This window comes from Haliotis cracherodii, unplaced genomic scaffold (assembly GCF_022045235.1).
Source record: "Haliotis cracherodii isolate W230 unplaced genomic scaffold, xgHalCrac1.p SCAF_8, whole genome shotgun sequence".
NCBI classification, from domain to species: domain Eukaryota; kingdom Metazoa; phylum Mollusca; class Gastropoda; order Lepetellida; family Haliotidae; genus Haliotis; species Haliotis cracherodii.
This window is the reverse complement of record NW_027266341.1, coordinates 55,600,211-55,625,412: the sequence shown is the minus strand read 5'-3', so window position 1 is coordinate 55,625,412 and position 25,202 is coordinate 55,600,211. Positions and strand designations below refer to the sequence as shown.

The 25,202-nt window shown below is 41.0% G+C and overlaps 1 protein-coding gene across 1 annotated transcript in view; it reads right to left on the bottom strand.

Moving 5' to 3' along the window:
• Positions 1–8,640: 8,640 nt before the first annotated feature.
• LOC139449744 (protein cramped-like) overlaps positions 8,641–25,202 on the bottom strand; it is a 32,673-nt gene continuing 16,111 nt past the window's right edge. The window contains exons 10-21 of the mRNA XM_071231268.1: positions 24,535–24,685; positions 23,671–24,350; positions 21,649–21,921; positions 20,620–20,727; positions 19,224–19,515; positions 17,491–17,571; positions 16,552–16,634; positions 15,690–15,849; positions 15,049–15,111; positions 13,977–14,122; positions 12,137–12,286; positions 8,641–9,238 (exon numbers count right to left, since the gene is read on the bottom strand). Coding sequence (XP_071087369.1) covers positions 9,116–9,238; positions 12,137–12,286; positions 13,977–14,122; positions 15,049–15,111; positions 15,690–15,849; positions 16,552–16,634; positions 17,491–17,571; positions 19,224–19,515; positions 20,620–20,727; positions 21,649–21,921; positions 23,671–24,350; positions 24,535–24,685 — 2,310 coding nt within the window. The 3' untranslated portion in view covers positions 8,641–9,115. The remainder of the gene's footprint in view (positions 9,239–12,136; positions 12,287–13,976; positions 14,123–15,048; positions 15,112–15,689; positions 15,850–16,551; positions 16,635–17,490; positions 17,572–19,223; positions 19,516–20,619; positions 20,728–21,648; positions 21,922–23,670; positions 24,351–24,534; positions 24,686–25,202) is intronic.

The following is a 25,202-nucleotide window of genomic DNA, read 5'->3' as shown; positions in this document are numbered from 1 at the left end:
TCATACAAAATAATTATAGTCACAAAGTCAGCCAATATATGCTAAGATGGAGGGAGTGTCATGACACTTCTGTTTTCGGTACTAACTTTTGGCAGGATTAAAACAAATACACTGTTTAAGTTCCGGCCTGACAAAGCCGTGAAATAATACTACAAAGACTTCTTCATTACCTGTTCAAGCTGCCGTGAAGTTTTATGAGAACATTACAATTTAGTTGAAGATGAGGTGACCATCTGTTTTACAAAACAGAAATATAAGCTACAAGACCACACACATACTGTTGTCACAATTGAGATGTTTATCGGAAGCAATGTAAATTTGGGAGACAAAAACACAAATAAAACATCCATAAAATTTGTAATAGAACTAAAAATCTTGAATAATCACCATCATCACCTTTCACATATGAATTATTCACTTCCCTTTTTCCTAAATTGACTTCCATAAAATAATCTGTGATAAGATAATGAGTGAGTTGGGCTTAACGCCGCTTTTAACAGTATTCCAGTTATATCAGCTTAATGTGGGAGGAAAACCCGAAGTGATGCAGGTCCCAGCCATTTACCACTTCGGTGAAACCCACGAGCACGGGTATGGTGCTGACAAACCTAGAAACATAATTGGGGCGAACATGGATTCAAACCCACAATCATAGGTTACTGGCGTGCCCAAAGGACGCCACTCTGCACAGCGAATCGCGGCGCCTTAGACGACTGGGCCACACGTGCCCCTGATAAGATAATGCATGAAGTGGGTTAATGTCGGTGGGCCCCATGTGACGGCAACCAAGTAATACAACTTAGAAGTGACAAACCAGTGGTTAATAGTGTGAACAACTACCCATGGCCATCCCGTCTCCTCTGTTCTCTCCATACTTCTCTGCCATTGCTGCCGCCCCATGACCAATTTCAGCCCTACTTTAAGACAAGAATGTGGCACTGGAGAACTATTGAGGCCTTACATCTCAAATGTTAGGCCAAGATTTCTTTTAATTTGTTCAATCAAGGATCCACCAGCCCTATTCCTACATGAATGAAAAACTAAACTCCAATATTCCCCACCCATGCACAAATATTCTACAATTCTTGGCAGTTTTTAGAATTACATAAAAAAAGTAAAAATCTGTCCCTTGTCCTCAATAGCCTAGCCTAAATTTACACCAATAGGTTAGGGAGATAAGCCAACATTGTGCACACTGACAGTTTAAAAATAAAAAAATCCTTGATTGTGTGATGGCCATGATTTGTGTTTTATTGGCAGGAAAAATCTGTGATCCAACAAATAATAATATAATGGCCTTATGTTCCTCTTGTCCTTGAATAATGTGCAGTCATACACAACATGGAGGCAAAAATACTGGTAGTTATGCTGGAGTAATACACTGGTCAATATTGTGACAAGTTTGAGATGGCATCTTTGATGTGTATGCTCACAGTGCAATATGTACTACATGCTTCCTTCCACACTATGCAGTGGTTTTCATGCATACCAGAAATGCAATATATAACAGCATAAGCTCATGCCAAGCCACAGTTTATACATACACTTACACACTATGCAAAATGAGGTGTATCTGCATACCAGGTATGCTATATGCATATGCTAACACCATCCAGTATATACATGTACATATACACTATGCAAAATGAGGTGTATCTGCATACTAGGTATGCAATATGCATATGCTAACACCATCCAGTATATACATGTACATATACACTATGCAAAATGAGGTGTATCTGCATACTAGGTATGCTATATGCATATGCTAACACCATCCAGTATATACATGTACATATACACTATGCAAAATGAGGTGTATCTGCATACTAGGTATGCTATATGCATATGCTAACACCATCCAGTATATACATGTACATATACACTAAGCAAAATGAGGTGTATCTGCATACTAGGTATGCAATATGCATATGCTAACACCATCCAGTATATACATGTACATATACACTACACAAAATGATGTATATGCATACACAATTTGCAACATTTGGTATGTGAAACTCTGCATTGGTGCATCCACGCTGTAATATAGTACAAATTTGAGTGTTCAATGGTGTATAGATCCTTTCACACCAGGCAACATAGGCCTCAACACTGTCCATTATAGTATGTGTGCATACACTATGCAATATGGTGAATGAGCTTTAATACTATGCAATGTACAAGCTTCAACACTGCAATATGACACACCTACACACTCCAGGGTACAGGGTGCGATTTTTCATTGACAAGACAAAATTGGCTTGAGCAGCCCAGTTTTATAAGACTGCTATCAGTAAAATATATGAGTATATATAATATATACTTACTTCAAATTGATACCATGTACGAATGCAAATATATTAACTTTCATTTTTGAAGAGATCGACAATCTTCACTTTATACATGTCGGCTAAAAATATGTTTTTATTGTAACATGGTAGTCATAAGGACATTATTATGTTTTACAGCAGGGGTAGATTTAACAACAAATACGATGTAGCCAGCATGGCTTGCTTCTTTCAAAAGTTACTGGCACTTCTCCAAACCAAATGGTCCAAAACTAAATGTTGGAGGCCACTGTTGAGTTACTTGTGTGGCTCTGAAATGTTCAGAACTCCTCACCCCTAAAACGTCATTTCCTGCAATCTGAGATTAAATCTTGGCTTCCTTTTGCCTCATCTGTGGCAATTTATGACAAAATAAAGATGTTATTTTACAGAACATTACAAAATGGACGTCGGTTGTGTCATTCTACCAAGATGATCTGTGTGTTAACCATTCACAAGACTTTATCCCCCCTAAATATTTCACATAAAAAATTCCCTAGTTTCCATTTAAAAAAATAGCATACACAGAGAAGAAGTGAAATTTTGACTAGCCAGACGGGCCATCTACTCTTGATTCAGCAAGCCTTTTATAATTGTAAGTGGCCATGGGCCAACGGGCTAGCAATTAAATCTTCCCCTGATTACAGTAAATTTGAAGTGTAAATGTATATGTCCTAGGACAGTCACTGCTCAGTGTAATATTAAAAAAGTATGTCACTAATGAGTAAACTAACATTGTCTGAAATGTCTTTTTGTCTTAATTCTCCAGTATAGTATGTGGTACAGCTAGTTTATCAACTGCAGAGAAGAAAAAAAATTGCACCCTGCATAACACTGTAATATAGCATGTGTATGTTCACACTCCATGCAGGGAAGACTTACACATTGCAATATAGCATAAATACTGTGTGATGCGGTGTTAATGCTTGGATACAGACACTGATGTAAATATACACAGTGCAACATGTAGCATGCAGGTTTACATGTTGTGCCATGACGTGCATATTGAACTGCAAAAGAGCAGAGTAAGGTGACAGACAAGTCTGGTTGGCAAGGTAACATCAATACTGGCTTTAAACACAATCACCATGTGTATGCTGCGTAATAGGATGGCTCTGAGATGGCTTGTAGTGATGATGAAGACAAAACAAACATACAAAGCCTAGGGCAAAGCCTTTCATGGTACAAAGTCTCATGTTGGACAAAAGACGACCCAATTTTAAGACATCTCTGTACCCCCCCCCCCCCCCCCCCCCCCCCCCCCGCCAACACACACACACCCCTCACAATACACACACACCCCACAATATACACACACATCCATACAAAATTACTGTTAAAATGACACTCATGAAGTTCTTCAGTCATACAAATCTAACTCCACCATGTATTAATGATAGTGTGGCAGGGTGTTTTGAGGATGTCAAATTGACTACTTTCTCACTCAACTGCAGTGGGGATATCATTTTAACTTCAGAGTAATATGAGCTATCATCTACTGACTTGAACTGTAATCCATAAAAAGTTAATTTATCGAAAGGAAAACTTACAGATTTATCACTTCACCTGAGCCCACCCATAAAAAATGTACCGTATTTGACGTAATAAGCACCGACGGCGATATTTGCTAATATGTTGGCTACTGAACAATCCAAATTAGCACCCCTTCCGATTGATCAATGTACCTAAGACTTATTTATTCGCGTATCATACGCACTCATGTGTTATACACACCCTTAATCATGGGAAATTAAATTCTTGAAAAATATATCTGTCGTATATAAACATTTCAGGCTGTCAGCATAAACCACGAAATTTAATTTTCAACTCGGTTTTTTTCCACCAAAATAATATTCAAATAAGAGCCCCCTATTTCTAATTTTGAGAGCGCCCTGGGCGCTTATTATGTCGAATACGGTAAGCCTTTTTAGTCCACATTGAACTTCTGAAGTCCTGCCTAACACGCCCAATGTGATGAGCTACATATGACGTCTTTACCATGAACTGACCGCAACTGCTACGTTGATATTGAGGATGAGGATGACTATCTCGACCTAGCACCGTGAAGTGGACATCTAATGTGCAGCTTGGAGTAAGCAGGTAAAGCATGTTAGGGATATGTCTGCAAGCGACATCAAGATCTCACCGCCAACTACAGCAGGTTGCAATCCCTTCGTATTGTAACATGTATTTTGTACAAACGTTCCATATTTACAAACATGAACACTCTAGTGAACAATTCATGAAAATTAACTTAACTACAATATATATATCACACTCACATTGTCTACAATACATCATTGACAGGAAACTCATGGATTTCAACATCAGTGTGATGCCCTCAGAACTGACAAACCATAATATATATACATGCATGTATATATATATATATATATATACCACATCATCATAATTATACATATACTGTACAGTACACCAGCTTCTTCAAGCACCAATACTGTCACTCCAGTCTAACAAGACTCACAAGTTCATGGCATGTTATTCCACTAAGTTGGTTCTGTTAAGCTATCAAGAAAATATCACTACCTTCTGGTTGCTTATGCTAAGTCAAAATCATTCATAAAATGTTTGGTTGTTTGTTGTTTAACGCCGCACTCAGCAATATTCCAGCTAAATGGCGGCGGTCTGTAAATAGACGAGTATGAACCAGACAATCCAGTGATTGACATCATGAGCATCGATCCATGCAATTGGGATACGATGACATGCATCAACCAAGTTAGCGAGCCTGACCACCTGATCCCATTAGTCGCCTTTTACGACAAGCATAAAGTGTTAAGGTCTTCATTTCTAAAATCCAAACTCAACACCTAAAGACTGCAGTTCGTGGACTGACTCCACATGGGCCAGCTTTCAGAAACAAAGAGAAATGAAGATCATTCTGTTTCTAGCATTCAATGACCAGGGGCCCCTGAAAATCTCAACCACTGATGATAAGTAATCTTGCTCTAAAACGTGTCATGTGTGGGACACAATCCATGATTTGTTTGTTTCTTTGTTGTTTAATGCCAGACTCAGCAATATTCCAGCTGTATGACGGCGGTGACACGTCCACACCGTTTACCCTTAATTGTCTTGATAAAAATTTGGAAAACTTTAACACCCATTCCAACCTGCTGTTTCTCATGACTACCAGTTGATAAATAGATGGTATACCATTATGATGAGGCTACATCACGCAGTTCTATACTTAACATCTTTATCGGTCTGGGTGTTTAAAAATTCTCAGAGAACATAAAAAGTAAAAACATAATATATCTATCAACCACAAGCAAAGCTGATAAATAAAAACAGTTGATTCTTAGGAAATGAGCTTAAAATGTGCAACCAGGTGACCTGTTATGTTTGTTTGATATCAAAAATGTGTATTAAAGCACAAAAATAGAACAATGTAATGTAATAATGCCACAGTGTCTTCCGGAATCAGGAGGGCTTATAAGCTAGACACTCTTGTTCTTGAATGGTATTACATAACAGTACCAATTTCAAAGATATCTAGACACACAAGAAATGATCTTGTCAATGTCGGAGTTTTAAAATCAGATATGAAATTATTGCCCTTTCATTGATGAAGCATAACAAATTTCACAGGTCTTCCTGAAACATGTTTTGTTTTTCTTAAATGAATTCAGATTTTTGTTAACAAATGAGCTTGTACTGTATTTCATTTCACAAAAAAGGAATTGGCCTCAACTCAACCATGACAACATTTTAAAAACTTCATAAGCCCGCCTTCACTGAAAAAGCAAATCAGTCAGACAAAAGCATCATAATCATAGTTCTTGGAATTGTGTTATTTCTTCTAAGCTGGGACGAGTCAAAATTTACTATCCGGGTACCCGCCACCCTATTACCCGACCCTACCGGGGTATCCACTGTAGATATTGAGAGATAGGTACAAACTGTCCGATTTGGAAAAGTTTGACCGTAGCCCTGGCAAAATGTATTTAGATACACGTGTAAAATGATCTGGTCATGCATACACTGAAGTTTACTGCATGGAGTTTTATCTTTATTCAAACATATAATAGTCAGAAGGAATGGGTGCATTGTTAGAAAGAAATGGGAACATTAGTGACTTATAGTGTAACCATAGAGTTTTAGATAATTTTTGTCATCGAACAATATATCACGTGACTAACCTGGGGTCCAGGTAGTCCTGTGGGTACCAGGGTCCCACTCAGGACCCACCTGGCCCGAGCACCCGAGTTACCCATCCCATCCTTAATTTATTCCCATAAGCCATGTATGAGGTATTTTTACTCAAAATAGTAACTTATTTTTAAGAGGGAAAGACCAATGAAAGAATGCAGTGATTCCGATGTTTACAATTACATTAAATTTGGTGGTCCATGGCCCTTTTGAATGTGCATTTTAACAAGTAAAACTGACACAGCTACAGGTCAATATGCAAAACGAAAGAGAAATTATACATCAACCATAACATTTAAATCACTCAAATCTGTTGATTCGAGAAAAGAAGAATCAACGGTCCCTAAATGGGATCATTGATTCTAGTTCTGAAATCAACAGAAACAAGGCTTTCTCCATTGCATACCATACTTGGTATGAGTGCTGTAGGGCTTTTTTGTTACCGTTAGTGAGTTGGGTTTAACGCCGCTTTAAACAGTATTCCAGTTATATCACAGCGTGTCAGCTTAATGTGGGAGGAAAGCCCGAAGTGATGCAGGTCTCAGACGTTTACCACTTCGGTGAAACACACGAGCACGGCTATGGTGCTAACAAACCTAGAAACATAATCGGGGCGAACCGGGATTCGAACCCACAATCATAGGTTTCTGGCGTGCCCAAGGGACGCAACTCTGCACAGCGAATCGCGGCGCCTTAGACGACTGGGCCGCCCGTGCCCCCTAAAGTTAGTGGGATATCTTGGATCAGAAAGATCTTTTTTCCCCTTTAAGTAGAAGTATACTGTCCAGCAAGGTTGTTCGACTGATGATGAAGGCCTTAAGAATAAAAAATAATTGTTTCATAGCCTAAGGTTGGGATGGAGAACAACAGCAGTGAAATAGCCGGAAGAATCTCTGCAGAGAAAGCAACAACATCGTGTCAGGTAAGGTTGGCTTAAAAGATCGATAATCAGAAGAAATATTAACAATTATCAGCATAAAAATTGTGTTATCAATAATATCTTGCATAAATTAGTGATGAAATAAAGTTTAAATTTACCAAAAAAGACTTCATTTTGTCAATCATGTCAATTGCCAAAGACGGAAAGCAACTGTTTTTGTTATCTCTTAAATGTCCACAAAGTAGTCCATGCATAAATGTGTCACAATTCATCAGTGACGTGAAATATGTTGATTTCTTTCAGGCTTTTTTGCATATTCGTTCAAAGTTACTTCTCCGATATCTATTGATAGTGGATCGATATTTTATTAACGATTATCAATTTCTATGATCCATATCAGTAGCCAGCCCTAACATCAGGATTTCTCGTTCTTATCACTGGCAAAAGATCCATGAATACTTTGTAATGATATCATTTGAAGGCATCCTAAATCGATGGTGACGAAGGACATTGATCATATGGCTGAATCAGACAATCTCCTGGAGTTCTCTCAAGCTCTAACACTACCACAAACACAGCTGTGTGAGGCATTCAGACACCACTGATACTGACACATAAATACTGATTCTCTTGTCAGTAGAATCACCCCATAACCTGTGCATCAGAGACTGAGCAATCCTCTAGATTCCTCTTATTACATCAATGCTCCTCAATACCGGCCCCACGTCAGTCTTTGCATAAGAACCTGTATCTTATATTTCTTTTCTCCTTAAAACACAGCTCTAAAAGAAAGTCAAGGAACCTCTGATTTTTTCATATTACTATACTTAATCTGGCATGGCATGACACACGATTCTTTCATATTACTATAGTTAATCTGCCATGGCATGACACACGATTCTTTCATATTACTAAAGTTAATCTGCCATGGCATGACAGATTAACTGGAACAACATGCAAAAATCAGGCAGGTGACTTTGTTCGAAATGTGCCTCTGTTCACCCAGCAGTGAATGGGTACCCGGTAGGATGAGATGTGGTTGGTTAACCTTCTGGCGCCTAAAAGGGAGCTGAGAATGATTCTTGAGTGTACACTAATCCAGTGACTGGGGTAATAATAGCGCATTGAGCATGCCCCTTAGTGATGTGGAAATAAGCGCAATATAAATAGCCTATTATTATTATTATATTATTTATAGAAAAGTATACATAACATCGGTAATCGGAGGTTATCAATGCTATTAAAATAATTTGTCTACTTTAAATTAGCTTTCATAAGTAAGCAAGAAGTGTATGATCTGCATCTCGGAACTAAAACCGTAAGACTCCTAATTACAGTACCAGCATACATTTCAAAGATCACAAACTATATCCACTTGATGCAATAAGCTCCACTAGTTTAACCATCTGGTGAGATGTGCTGGAACTCGTGAATCCCGCTCAACTCCTAGATGGGCGTCGGTGACTTGGGGCATGATCTGACCTCCAGCGAGTACTGGATGGTGGAGGGGTAGAGGCAATTACAATACTGCTTCGGACTCTGTGATCAGTACAGCAATGGATTGACTAGCTCTTCAGTGTTTGGTTTTAAAATCATCATGACTTGTGATCGGTGTGTCACTAGATTGTGGTAATGTAGAACTTGAATGTATGCTTCTGGAGACAGAAGTACGAGTCATGCAACAAGGCTCTTGTCCTGGTAGTGTGGTAGAATCTCCATGCATTAACACAGATCAGTGCTTGGCGTCTCTATGTCTTGGTAGTGTTGAACCTGCGATGTGTGCTGCCAGAGACTCGAACTTGCTCACGTAATCCATACTGTTCTCGTTCATCATCACCTGAAGCGTTGTGTCCACCTGCAACAACCAACATATCAATCAATGTCAGTGAGTGGGAGGGCAAGTGGGATGGCAATCTCATAAAAATCAGATCTTTTACTCCGATACCTTAATCCATCAAATCTGAGTACATCTCCATCTCATCACAAAAGATGGACCCTCAGCAAACTTTGACCTTCGACAATGGATACATGGGTTCTTGACCCAATCAGATGCCAGCTTTCTAAAACAATTCGGCTTCATTTCCTTAACATCTCAATTTGAAAATTGTGAATTTATAAAAATTAAAACCCACATAGAACACAAATATTCCCTCGATGGTGACCTTTTGAGTGTAGATGCAATGAAAGAGGAGAAACAGCTGCCTGAATAGAACATACACAACAATATAGGCTCTCTTGTTCGGCAGTCGGAAGTCCCCAGCTATATTCAGAAATCAGATATACTTATCCGAATGTTTTGCTCACTTTTATTGAAAATTTAGAAGCCTCAAAGCTGATTGGCTTATCAGACACGGCACGACATGATTGAGTTTGGTTTTAAGCCACTTTTACCAATACTCCAGCAATATCACGGCAGGGGGACACCAGAGTTGGGCTTCACACAATGTACCCATGTCGGGAATCGAACCCGGGTCTTCAGCATGACGAGCGAACACTTTAAGCACAAGGCTACCCGACCGCCCCAGATACAACATGAAGCAACATCCTTTGGTAGTATCCTCATTTCTTCATGCATGGAGGTAGAGCATGGGAGAAAAAGATCTGACTTCAATGATATCATACTTAGCTTTTTCCCATACCATCCTAAAGTCACATTACATGAGTGAGTGAGTGAGTTTGGATTAACGCCGCTTTTAACAGTATTCCAGTTATATCGCGGCGTCATTACATGAGTGAGTGTGTGAATAGGGTTGAACCAGGGGTCCGGAAAATTTAAAATCCCAATCGGACATTTACATTTATGCTACGCCCCCTTCAAACAGCGTGTTTTAGTACGACTTTTTACACACAAATTACAAGTTGTTATGTATTCATAATATGATGAATTATGAATTGTTTCAATTTAAATTGTTTAATTCACCTGACAATTAATAACAAATAATATCATTTTAGATATATATGGAAAACATACGTTTGTTTCTGTTATAATAACGATCTGTCAACGTTGTGAACTGTCTTATTAATATTCATGAGTCTGCTCAAGTGTACGCGTTGTAACATTTGGATCGAGACTATTATCCCATATTTGGTTATCACGTGACCTCACGGGAAAAGTGTTTTTTTTAAACTAAAGATTATTTAAAAACAAGACAGATAATATAATCATAAATCCTAAACTATCGTTGATAGCAGTAGTTATTTGAATACTTTTTCATCTGTACTTAATTATTGACCATAAAAAAATTTGATAACGATCGTCCGAGAAAGCAAAATGGCGGTCAATCAAGATTCAATATACGACTAGCTACTGAAAACAATAAAATCTGCAAATCCTCGTTGTATGTCAACCAAGTGAAAGTCGTTAGTCACGACTTACAAAATGATCATTCAGACTTTGAGGGTTTGGCAGATCCGCTCGACTGATCTGCATCGGTCGACTGGCTGTCGTCACGCTTTCGCTTCTTGACTGAGATTACATATCGTAGCATTGTGAGGATAATGAGGTACATCGATGATGCAAGGTATTTATGTACAGTTGTAAACACATTTTACTCAAATCAACAAGATGTTCTCAGTAATAAATCCTCGATTAATCAGTGTCAGCTCAGTTTATTGCCTATTACAGTGATTGACCGATTGGACTATCATTCTAGGTACGATGTATTTACAGCAATCAAAACAAACAAAGCTTGTCAGTGTAGATAATCTTCATTGTGTTACAACTGCAGACAGAAATTGCTCAGTCCTAACTGTTGATCATGTCCAGTCAAAATTTAAGAATGTCCGGACAGAAAAATTTAAATGTCCGGTAAGCAATATTTTAGACCGGACATTTGAGATTCCCAATTGGACATGTCCGGCGCATATGACGGTTTCCGGACCCCTGGGTTGAACACCGCTTTGAACAGTATTCCAGTCATATCGCGGCGTGTCAGCTTAATGTGGGAGGAAAGCCCGAAGTGATGCAGGCCTTGGACACTTACCGCTTCGGTGAACAAACAACCATGGGTATGGTGCTGACAAACAGGGCGAATCGGGAATTGAACCCACAATCATAGGTTTCTGGTGTGCCCAAGGGACGCAACTCTGCACAGCAAATTGCCTCACCTTAGACGACTGGCCCCCCCCCAGGCCCGCCAGACACCCCCACATAACATGAATTTTTTTTAACAAAAGCCAGGCTTCATGTCCAAAGCGACAGGTAGTTGAACCATGACACTAGGTCAGTGCTCCTCCATGACAAAGGGTGAAGGCCAATGCAGCCTTAGAAATTTGCTGGTATTTCTTAAAACCTTATTTCAGTTGTCCTCAAAAGTCTGTAATTTGTCCTGCTTGAACAAGACAAAAATGATTTCTTTACTTAAAGTTTTTGTCAATTTTATTCAGTTCTAATATGTAGCAAAATTGAAACATTGAGAACTGGTTTAAACTCATCAAACTCAAATGCTACCAGTCAATGAGGACGACCATCACTGAACTTTTACTTGACACAGCACAATTTAGAAGTCTGGGGCTAGCAGGTGAGTGGACAAGTGTCTACATGGGACTACAGTCCATGTGACCAACAAGCTATGTTGCCAGACACTGAGTGGAACTGAGCTCTAAATCCATGCCAAGCTTCTCATGTCGATCCTTTAAATCTGACTTTATCGAAGCTGTGGCACATCACTGGGTGTAACTGCGTCACAACAGATTTTTACACAAATGTAATTGGGGTTTCCAAGCATGTGGGGAAGTCACAAACACAACTCACATCTAGCTTCGATACGATGGACTCCTGCGAGTTCTCACTGAAAATGGATGAGGGGAAATGAGCAGCGATGGAAGTTGGTGGCTGCGATGTTTGTGAGTCGGACTTCTTGGCTGGGGATATGAGGAAGCTGGTCAGTGACATGTCAGCTACCTGGAAAATAGAACAATACATCTCTAGTACTATCTCCCAGGAATATCTATATGTGGCATTTGTGAAGCTGCAGAATCAATGAAGACAGAGCTCCTGGATTCACCCCTGCATCATTTAACACCCTGTTTGTTGGTTGTGTTATTTAATCTGTGTACTATATGTAATCTTCACTATATAACAATGTTCTTCCCAGTTGTATTCAGTTAGGAGATAAACACCTTTTACAATCTAGAGCTTGCTTGAGTTTCAATACCGAACTAGGTTTCCTGTAGATGTTACCATACTAAATTGAATTTGGAACTGGGAATCTGGCTGGGACTGTGAGAGGTGTGATCAGTCAACTTCTGTCATCCACACCAGCCACAGCCACACCCCCACCCAAGTGGCTGGGACTGTGAGGGGGCGTGATCAGTCAACTACTGTCATCCACACCAGCCACAGCCACACCCCCACCCAAGTGGCTGGGACTGTGAGGGGGCGTGATCAGTCAACTACTGTCATCCACACCAGCCACAGCCACACCCCCACCCAAGTGGCTGGGACTGTGAGGGGGCGTGATCAGTCAACTACTGTCATCCACACCAGCCACATCCCCAACCAATTTGCTTGGGACTGTGAAGGGTTGTGATCAGTCAACTACTGTCATCCACACCAGCCACATCCCCAACCAAGTGGCTGGGACTGTGAAGGGTTGTGATCAGTCAACTACTGTCATCCACACCAGCCACATCCCCAACCAAGTGGCTGGGACTGTGAGGGGGCGTGATCAGTCAACTACTGTCATCCACACCAGCCACATCCCCAACCAAGTGGCTGGGACTGTGAAGGGTTGTGATCAGTCAACTACTGTCATCCACACCAGCCACATCCCCAACCAAGTGGCTGGGACTGTGAGGGGGCGTGATCAGTCAACTACTGTCATCCACACCAGCCACATCCCCAACCAAGTGGCTTTGACTGTGAAGGGTTGTGATCAGTCAACTACTGTCATCCACACCAGCCACATCCCCAACCAAGTGGCTGGGACTGTGAGGGGGCGTGATCAGTCAACTACTGTCATCCACACCAGCCACATCCCCAACCAAGTGGCTTTGACTGTGAAGGGTTGTGATCAGTCAACTACTGTCATCCACACCAGCCACATCCCCAACCAAGTGGCTGGGACTGTGAAGGGTTGTGATCAGTCAACTACTGTCATCCACACCAGCCACATCCCCAACCAAGTGGCTGGGACTGTGAGGGGGCGTGATCAGTCAACTACTGTCATCCACACCAGCCACATCCCCAACCAAGTGGCTGGGACTGTGAAGGGTTGTGATCAGTCAACTACTGTCATCCACACCAGCCACATCCCCAACCAAGTGGCTGGGACTGTGAGGGGGCGTGATCAGTCAACTACTGTCATCCACACCAGCCACATCCCCAACCAAGTGGCTTTGACTGTGAAGGGTTGTGATCAGTCAACTACTGTCATCCACACCAGCCACATCCCCAACCAAGTGGCTGGGACTGTGAAGGGTTGTGATCAGTCAACTACTCTCATCCACCGACCCCCAAGCAGGACTAGATACATACCTCCCCATTGAGCCACTGTGTGTCTGCCCCTGGCCCCAAGTGGCTGGGACTGTGAGGGGGTGTGATCAGTCAACTACACTCATCCACTGACCCCCAAGCAGGACTAGATACATACCTCCCCATTGAGCCACTGTGTGTCTGCCCCTGGCCCCAAGTGGCTGGGACTGTGAGGGGGTGTGATCAGTCGACTGCTCTCGTCGACTGAGCGGAACACTGGAGCATCCCCTCCTCCACACTTGGGGGAGGCTGAGTCCAGGAGGGCTACAACAGAGATGGAACAAACATTAGTTTCAGAACAAACTAAAAAATGCTAGTCACAACTTGTTTCAAATGAACCACCACATCCTAGCTAGTCTTGCATTAGGGTCAAGCAAAAACAGAGATGCTTAACTTGACCAAAAGTATGACGCTATTTTTGAGAGGGTAAGTTTTGTTTCTTTGTTTGTTTGGTGTTTAACACCACACCCATCAATATTCCAGCTATGTGACAGAGGTCTGTAGTGAGTGAGTGAGCGAGTTGGGTTTAACGCCGCTTTTAACTGTATTCCAGTTATATCACGGTGTGTCAGCTTAATGTGGGAGGAAAGGACAGAGGTCTGTAAATAATCTAGTCTGGAACAGAAAATCCAGTGATTGACATCATGAGCATCAATCCATGCAATTGGGACATGATGACATGCATCAACCAAGTCAGCGAGCCTGACCACCCGATCCCGTTAGTCACCTCTTACGACAAGCATAGTCTCCTTTCACGGCAAGCATGGGTTGCTGAAGACCTATTCTACCCCGGATCTTCACGGGGTGAGAGGGTAAATGATCGATTAGATCGATTGGGACAACACAGATAAATGCAATGGCCAAATGGCTGCAATAAAAATGGGCGAGATATGGCAATCTGTAATGGGAGAAAAGATACAGATAATGGCCGTCAATTGTTTGGATGTTTGTGAGTATATTCAGGAATACCAAACTTAACCCCCCTTGTTCATAAAATTGACTTGTCCAATACTGCCAAGATCAGATTGTAAGGATGGAGGCATCATTATTCAAATACGAGTACATCTGTTTGAATCTTGTAAATGTTATTAAAATCCTTACAAGAGGCTGTAAGTAATGTTGATATCTCATACAGGAAATAAATGACACATGTTCATTGTTTATTTCTTAGACAAAAAATAAGGAAATACCTGTGAAGCTGGAGTTTGAGTTCACCAGTGCCATGTCCAACAGCTTGTCAGCCATCACATTACCTGCAACATCACATATACATCTCAAGCAGTGCCCAGGGAGTCCAGGGTATATCCTTTGTCATCAAACTCGAACATCCTATTCTGAATAACTTGGTAAACAGTAAAGTTGGTTGGTTGGTTGGTTTGTTGTTCAACGCCGCACTCAGCAATACGACGGCGGTCTGTAAATAATCGAGTCTGGACCAGAGAATCCAGTGATTAATATCATGAGCATCGATACACACAACGTGGATCAATGACATGAATCAACCAAGTCAGCAAGCCTGACCACCCGATCCCGTTAGTCGCCTTTTATGACAAGCATAGTCACCTTTTACGGCAAGTATGGGTTGCTGAAGACCTATTCTACCCCGGAATCTTCACGGGTCCTAAACAGTAAAGTAACGCCTTGACTTGTCACTACACTAACTTTCCCACAAATGTTTCACAGAAATCACCATAAAAACATGTTTCCTAAAACAAAAATAAAAGTTATCTGTATTTCAATTTCAACCCCCTACCTACCTGTAAACAGTGATATTTCACGAGGGGTGATCTGGATGTGAAGAGAGGCAGTATCACTGGGGCGGTCTACTCACCTGGAGGGGGGCAGGAGAGGGACATGTCCAGGAGGGAGGACAGGTTGGGAGGGGAGATGCTGAGGTCACTGCCGCCGACCCTCTTGCCAGCCATCTGACTGCTGGAGGTGGAGCATGCTGGTACAGCCGAACCTGCAGATGTACCGAGCAGCAGCCCAGGCTACAACACAACACATGATATGTACAGGCAGGTCAGAACATAGCAGCTGTACTTAACACAGCTGTACCTAACACATCAGCTGTACGTAACACAGCAGCTGTACCTAACACAGCTGTACCTAACACATCAGCTGTACCTAACACAGCAGCTGTACCTAACACAGCTGTACCTAACACATCAGCTGTACTTAGCATCACAGCTGTACCTAACACAGCTGTACCTAACATCACAGCTGTACCTAACTAACATATCAGTTCCACATCGACCTAAAACATCATTCTCATGTCTACCAAACATATCTTTCCACATCTATCTAAGACATCGGTCAACATATTAGTTCCTTGTCTACCCATCATATCGTTCAACAACTACAGTGGTAGAACTAACATTTATTTAGTCCACTAGTCCTTATAATGATAACATATAGCAAAACCCTTAAAAATGGAAAATTTCTACTAGTCCTTATGATACCTTAACTATTGGGCAGTTCGGAAAGGACTACAGGACTAGTGCCAATTTCTAACGCTGAACTACTCAACATATAGCTCCACATCTTCCTGAACATATCAGTTTCACGTCCAGCTACTTGGATCAACATACAAAAGCTGCCTTAACTTAATACTGAAACACAAACCATCTTCATTAAACAACTCGGGTGTTTAGTTTCTCCCTGAAAGCAACATGTACGATGTGGTCACCTACCGTAGTGGCTGTGATGTCAGTGTTGACCGAGAGGGGGACATTCAGAGGCTGACCAGTCGACATCACAGGGGACTGGCCTGTTCCTGGGAGGAGAGGAGAGAAACCATTCACTAAACGTTCATCAATCATAATTCACCATTCTACATTCTTCAAACAAAACAGGACATTTTACTTTTCTCTCCTAATTTACCACACAATAGAAGACAATTTGCCATCAAATGAAACAGATTCCTTTTTTTATCTGTGTCTGTAGTGTAACTGAAAAAACATTACACTCATGAAAAGACATGAAGGGTTGAAGAGATTTCGGGTCATTGTCAAAAAGGATTGTTTTAAAAGAAAACATGGAGAACTTCTGATGAACATTAGAAACAAATGCTCGAATATTTTGGTTTGGTTTGGTTGGTTTGTTGTTTTACGCCGCGCTCAGCAATATTCCAGCTATATGACAGCGGTCTGTAAATAATCGTGTCTGGACCAGACAATTCAGTGATTAATATCATGAGCATCGATTCACGCAATTGGGATCGATGACATGCATCAACCGAGTCAGCAAGCCTGACCACCCGATCCCGTTAGTCGCCTCTTACGACAGGCATATTCTCCTTTTACGGCAAGCGTGGGTTGCTGAGGACCTATTCTACCCCAGATCTTCACGGATCCGATTATTTTGGAGACAGATGTAACAACTTTGGGTCTCAGTCCCAAAATGAAAAATATTTCATCAGACAAATTTATTTGGGGTTATTAAAGTGGAACGAGGTCGTATATTCCCAAATCCGATTTATTTTCACAACAAAAACCCCAGTACTGGTTCAAGATAACGCTAGTCATCTTTATACTGAAAGGTATTCTTCAAGATGTCTGTCAATGATTGAAGCATGTCAGTACACTCTTCTGACACCAATACATAGTGCTGATGAGTAGACGAGTACACACCCAGAGTTAGTGTTTGTGTTTTGTTTCCCTGGCTGGCTGGACACATTGCTTGAGATAGGAGAGGGGAGTTGTCATCGATGCCTACAAGTTGGCACAAAATACCATTAGTGTATGACAATGTTAGATAGAAAATATCAATATGAACAGTTTCAGGTTTCCTAAAATGATCAGTTTCTTGGAATAACATGATCAGTTTCTTGGTATAGTATCATCAGTTTCTGGATAATAGCATAATCAGTTTCCCATGTGGGTTATAAAATATCAATATCATCATTGTCAGATTCTGAAAAAAATTTATCAGTTTCTTGGAATAGCATAACCAGTTTCTTGGTAGTGTCATTAGTTTCTGGAATATAGCATAATCTATTTCTTGCCATAACATATCGACTTCTTGGTTAAAATTATCAGTTTCCTGGAAGAACATAATATTTTTCTTGGTATAATGTGATCAGTTTCTTGGCACAGCATTCTAGGAATAATCATGTGACCTTGACACGCAAACAGCCAAGTCACCAAGTCAGACCCCCATTCCATATCTGTCACTGCCTTCAACAGAGCTGGGGCATATTCTAGTCCAGGAGTCTGCTTGTGATCATAGCGCTAACTCCCATACTTTAACATAGACTTGCGACAGTCGTAGCTCGAAGATTGCTCTGTGAAAGTGGCCTCTGGTCCCCATGGGTTTATATTACCAGGGCCCCGATTCAAAAAGCAACTGTAGCGCTACGACTTTCATAATACCTTTACTTTAACATAGACTTCTGACAGTCGTAGCTCTACAATCGCTATGTTAAGCGAATCGATCTTATGCTCCCATTTTGCTACAACCACGAATATCCCGAAACACCATGTTCAAAGATAAATCTCAATCATTTCTTGAAGTTCTTAGATGAATCTTATTTGATTCCCAAACATTCGTACAGTTCGCTGGAGTTCGTAGAATCAGCGAAATAAGTGTTTGTTTGACAAAAACTTTCCTGGAAGGGTCCCCGAATTGCAATTTCGTGGCTGTATCGTAATTAATTCTTATCTTCTGTAACAGCTTCGTAATTGATTCGTTTGCATTCTTGTCTATTCTTAGTGATTCGTGGCTCCCAAAATTTCTTGACCTCAACCCGAAAACATTCCAAACAGCCACGAATGTCCGGAGTCAACAACGAACCATGTAAAAATTAAGTAAGAACAACACTATTTCCCAAGGACCAGGACCAGAGCAACACATGCTCTCCGTTGAACCTCAATGGTGGAAATGATTGGTTGGCCAGCCTTTCGGGACCCAAGAACATGCTTAAGTGTCCGGAAAACTACCGCTTTTCATAAACTACTTGTAAATAGGTCGTATTAGTCGTATCTTATTTGTTGCTATTGTCCTGCATTCATACATGCATTCAGCATATTCGTTCCTTAGTCGTAGGTGATTCTTACAATTCGTATATGATCTGTACCAGTGTGTACATGAATCTTGTAATTCATACGTTTCTTTACCCATTCCTGACATTCTTCATACTTTTCAACCCGATTAGCCACGAGTTTTCGTAATTCTGTCGTACGTTTGTCCTAACCTCCTCCCGATTCTCCACGAAGGTTTACATTATTGGCCGAATCATCACAAATTTCGAAAGTTTCCGATTCGGGGTGATTCGGGATATTCGTGGTCGTAGTGAAATCTTTCTCTCTATCCAAAAACAACATGATCTTGCTTTTTCATAAATAAGAAATCAAGGTAAGTTTACCTGCACTAAGAGGGGTGACGTTCTGACTAGTAATCACTTGTGTTTCCATCGGCCGATTGGTATCATTAATCGGTGAATTGAGACTAACTGGTGAAAATGTCTGTGGTGTTAACGACTGTGGACTTCGACTCAATGCTTGAGGGCTGATTATATTTGTTGTTAGTTGAGTCGGATTTGAAGGCAGTATTGTCACAATCTGTCCGCTTGGAGCTTTGGGTAACAAAGTTCTTTGCACTATTAAAGGCTTTTGCCGAACCATTTTCCTCCTCTTGTGCATCAAAAAATTAGATTGCTGAAATAGAAATACATGAACAGTAAATAATAATAGATCTTTAAATATTCAAAGTATTCTTACAAATACTGTATTCGACGTAATAGGCGCCCTGCTCTAATAAGCGCCCACGTCGATATTGGCTAATATATTGGCTCGTGAACAATTAGCACCCCTTCCGATTGCTCAGTGTACACAAGACTTATTTATTCACGTATAATACACACTCATGTGTTATATGCACCCATAATTATATGTCGTACATAAACATTTCAGGCTGTCAGCATAAACCACAAAATTTATCTTTCAACTCTGTTTTTTTCACCAAAATAATATTCTAATAAGAGCCCCCTATTTCTAATTTTGAGAGCACCCTGGGCGCTTATTACGTCGAATACGGTACTATGAATACCCTCAAAATATACAAAGCATCCTAAGACCTAGCCTCCCACTGCCACTGTTTCAATGTACTTTATAAATGTTACGGTTGATATAATGCATTCTGCAACAGTCCCTATACTGATGTTGCCTCAAAACTTTCATGAGCTAGACAAGTCAAATACAAGATGTGTGGTGATGTTACTCCATGGCTACACCTATCGTCAAGTTTAATTAGGTCAAATGAGAGGTCTTAGGATCTATTTGACGTGTCCTTTACCTTACTTGAATCTTTTTTAAATAAGAAGTCATGCATTTAGTAAAGTTTTAAAAAACAAAATGTGTCCTAAAGATGTCAATAGCCTCTTGGCTTCTTACAAAGAAAGTTATCTTCAAGGCCAAAGAAATTCTCAAATCTATTATTTTGATAAATCAAAGTCTTCTCTTTTCAGTTCGAGGTTTGTATCTTGTGTGAAAAGTTCAATTTTCCGTCCTCAAACATCATGCAGGGCTTGAATTGTGGGATTTATCCAGTATACCAAAGACAGTATGTTATTTTGATCAAATTGGGCAGTGAAATACACATGACTACTACAAACCCCTAACAATTGTTATGATTATATAACAAGAATTGGGAAATCTGGAATTCCAACTTTGGAAATTTTACTAGTATTTACTGCAGACTTAGGGTCCAATATCGGCCTCTGAGCAGGTCCAGCTTAATACCTGCCCAGACTCAGTACCGACCTTTTGTTGCAGGGACTGTATCATCTGGTTGACCCCGGCTTGAGGGTAGCGGACGAGGGGGACCCCCACCGGCACACGGAACACGCCATCACCAGAGTTGGGTATTAACTGAAATGTAGCGATTCATATGATCAAACCGACATGCAAGCAACATCTAGTGAGAGAGAGCTTTCAGTCTACCAGCCCGAACTTGTCATTATTTTTGTCAATTTTAGTCTTGTAGCTTAGTTAATGGACCAGCATTAGTTGATGTTACTAGACAAGAACATTTATTACTAGACACGTGTTTCCTACTAGTGTTCAAATGCAGGCTCAGAGAGTGATTTATCATCCAAAACTGGCTCCCACAGGAGATATCGCTTGGGTGAGATCAAGCGGTATCTATACTGTAGATATCGCTGCAATGAAATTGCATCACAGTGCTTTGCAGACCATTGTGACATCATTGGTTACCATGTATTCAAGAAAGCAATGAAATCAAACTGAGCTTTATTTCAAATTATCAGAAAGGTCGTTCTGTTGTTTAATTACGGCAAATGAGTCTATGATCTATTTGACGTGCCCTTTACCGAATTGTTTTTAAATAAGAAGTCATGCATCTAGTATTGATTGACTGATTGTTGCTTAACATCACATTCATCAATATTCCATCGACATGATGGAGGTCAGTAAATGATAGAGTCTGGACCAGACAACCCAGTGATTGACACCATCAGTATCAATCTATGCAATTGAGATATGATGACATGGATTAGACCTGACCACCCCACCTATTAGTCATCTCTTGCTAAAGACCGATTCTGACCCAGATCTTTACAGGTTGTGAAGCTATTACTATCGTAAAGTTAACATATTAACCAGCACAAAAGTCAAACTCCAACCAACTCAGCAAGCCTGACCACCTGATCCCGTCAGTCGCCTCTTACGACAAGCATAGTCGCCTTTTATGGTAAGCATGGGTTGCTGAAGACCTATTCTACCCATGTCTACCCCGGATCCTCACGGGTCCATAGGCACCTTAGGGCTTACCGGTTTAGACATCACTATCTGTTGTGTGGGATGCTTGATATGGGTGCCCAACATTTCAGCCTTCACTGCCACATCCTGACCCTCAGAGTCCGCACAACTCATGTCCCCTCTCACCATGCTGCACCTATCACTTCCTCCTCTGTTATCGTCTTGAAACTGGTCGTCCTTTCCTAATTTGGACTTAGCGTTCCGCGACTTCTCCTTCTTCGACCTCTCCGCCACGGCACCACACACAGAACACAGCACACTCTTCCTGGCCACAGAATCGGTGTTCTGAAAGTTGCAGAAAGCCATTTGTGTTATATATGCTGAATTCATCAAGTTTCCAATTTCTACATATTCAGCTAATCCAGTATGCTATTAGTGTCAATATCAACAAACCCAGTAAACAACTTCTAATTATTCCCCAAATCCAGTAGGTCATTTGTCAAATATTCTGTCATCCGAAAAACGGTACAATATTAGCATGTAAAGTTTCCTCAATATACGGCTTTTTTCTATTGGACAATGAGAGGTCGTTGTTAAGTATATGAACAAGACATTTTGATGTTCCTACATTTTTCATGAGATGGTATTCCACATTTCTGGTGGCAAGCCCTGGCCTTGGAATTCCCCAGCATGAATAAATACAGAAGCATTGTTTGCCTTCATTTAGACCCTTTAATCATGACCTTAGCGTTTCAGCATGTATGTCATCTTCCCGAGGCAAGTGAGTTAACTGACTATAAAAGTCAGGTGGAATCTGATTGGTCCATAGGAAAGACTTCGAAGGGACATAATTGCTAATAGCCACTGGTGGCGCAATGAGCCCAGTAATTCCAGCCTAGTTCGGCAAGGGTGGAAACTGGACTTTTATAGTCAGTTCACTCCTTTGCCTCGGGAAGATGGAATTATTACTTTGATACGAAATTCAGGCCAATACCCATCATTATAAGTAAGTGTGCCACTTATGTAACGTAAAATGTAATTTCATAAATCCATTTTTAATGTGTTCACCAAAGAATTTAAGAATTAATATCAAAAGGTTGCAATCGTATTATATTAAACATAATATCAAACATGATATTGACATTGTATAATATTTAACAATACTTAATGACTTTTCTATTTACATTTATTGGACAGTAAAACAGGAATAGAATTTGAGAGGTAAAATGAGTAATGGATGTGATAACCTGATGTAGGAAGTACTGAATTTCAATTTCAGTGGTGTGTGGTTTTGTAGTTGTTCAACAAAACAGAAGTAGCACAGCGTATTATTTGCCCACATAACATGACAACACCTCTGACTTGAGAAAATCCTAAATAAATATTCTCTCTTCTTTACACATTTTCCCCAGTTTGCCCGTCATTGGCTGTTAGTTTGAAATTCAGTATATATATTTCTGAATCATGAAATATGATACAATTTCATTTGTCATTCAAGTTTGTTTATCATACAAGACTGGCTTTGACAGAATATGTCACTTGGGTGAGATCAAGCAATATCTAATAAGAGATATCGCTGCAATGTGATTTAACGCCGCTTTTAACAGTATTACAGTTATATCACGGCATGTCAGCTTAATGTGGGAGGAAAGCCGAAGTGATGCAGGTCTCAGATGTTTACCACTTCAGTGAAACCCACGAGCACAGGTATGGTGCTGAGAAACCTAGAAACATAATCGGGGCGAACCGGGGTTCGAACCCACAATCATAGGTTTCTGGCTTGCCCAAGGGATGCAACTCTGCACAGCGAATAGCTGCGCCTTCGACGACTGGGCCATAGAATCGTAACCTTGTGTCTTTTGACATCAAATATATTCACACTCATCAAAAAAAGTTAAAAACTCCCAGGCAAGTCACAACAGGCCAAAAAATATTTCAACACACATATCAACAATGATTAATTCGATACCAAAAGTCACAAGATTGAGATTCTCCATGTATATATCCAATGGAGCAACTATTTCAAACACGAATGCATCTACAGGTCTGAAGGCCCAAGAAATACACAACAGCCACCCAATGGAACAGACTTACCGGCTTAACTCTCGAAGGATCCCTGAACTCAACGGTAGCAATGTGTGCCAAGCGTCGCAGCATGTTGGTGAGAGTGGAAGTGAAATGTGTGTTTCCCTTGGTCTTGGTGTCACACCAGTCGTACTCCAGTTTCACCGTCTCCTCCTGCCCACACATCAGGTACAGCTGAGCCAGGGTGATGGTCCGACCACTCTCAACAGTCCATCCCATTTTGGCCACGGCCACCATCTCCTTCAAGCCATCTTCACTGTCCTGACTGTCAACACTTTCCTGCCCAGCATCGCTGTTCTTGCATGTGGCGTGATTGGCATTGTCATTGCCCCCTCCCTCCACGTGTTTCTGCACCCCGTCGGTCCGGTGTTCTGTGTGGACAGACATGGAGGGTCCGGAGAGGGACAGTTTACTCGATGGCAATGGGTCAAAGTCATAGAACAGAGGTTTGTCTGGAAATACTGCATTGTCATCCCCAATCAGCAGGCTGATCTCCGGGGTGGAGCTTACTGGATGGGTGGGGTCCTCCTTGGCTTCTACTGGTTTAGATTCACATGTGACTTTGGCAACTTTGGGTGGTGTGCTGGATGCAGCTTCAGCCTCAGAGGAGTTGTCGCTGTTCGGCTTCACCGTTTCTTCCACGGAGATGGATTTCTTGGAGGTTCTGCTGCCTGATGTGCTGGGGGAACCTGAGATGAAACAGTATCAACAACATAAGTCTTCATGTCACTCTAAGGTAGATTAGGTCCCCAGTACCCCACGATCTTTGTAAGTATTATACACGAATACACGAATAATTGTGCTGACTCTGGCATAAACATCCATTCAATCAATAAGAAGGGCTTAGGCGATCACTGACGCTAATTAACTCACCCATAAGGTTTTCTTTATAGCTGGCGAAGGTGACATCTACTTTAGGCGCAGTGTAGGGAGTGACGTGGACAGGCTTGAGAGCGACGTCTGCTGGCGGGAACACTGTCAGCATCTTCATCTGCACCTCCTCCGCACTGCTCACAGCCTCTTTCTGATCACAGTCAAGGTCACATCGTTTCTAATCAAATCAACTAAGTACGTCAGACTTTGTGTTGCTCTGAATCACATCACTATTTGGATACAAGATAATATACCCAAGATACAAACAAGGAGTAGGAAAGTGTTGTCTTATTCTGTGGTTCAAGTTTGACGATCTAGCTCTATCAATGAAAGACTACTCCAAAATAAAAGAAACACAATGTCTAAATAACATGAGGCAATAGCTGGAGTGACTGAGTATGGTTTTACGCCACTTTTAGCAATATTCCAGAAATATCACAGTGGGGGACACCAGAAATGGGCTTCACACGTTGTAACCATGTCGGGAATCGAACTTGGTTCTTCGGCATGATGAGCAAACCCTTTAACCACTAGGCTACCCGACTGCCCGGCAATAGCTGGAACTAGCTAGAACTAATTGCAATGTCTTAGATATATTCATAACTTCTATAAGTAATTGTAATGTCAAATGTAACTGCAATGCAGTTTCTTGACATAAAATTGCAAAG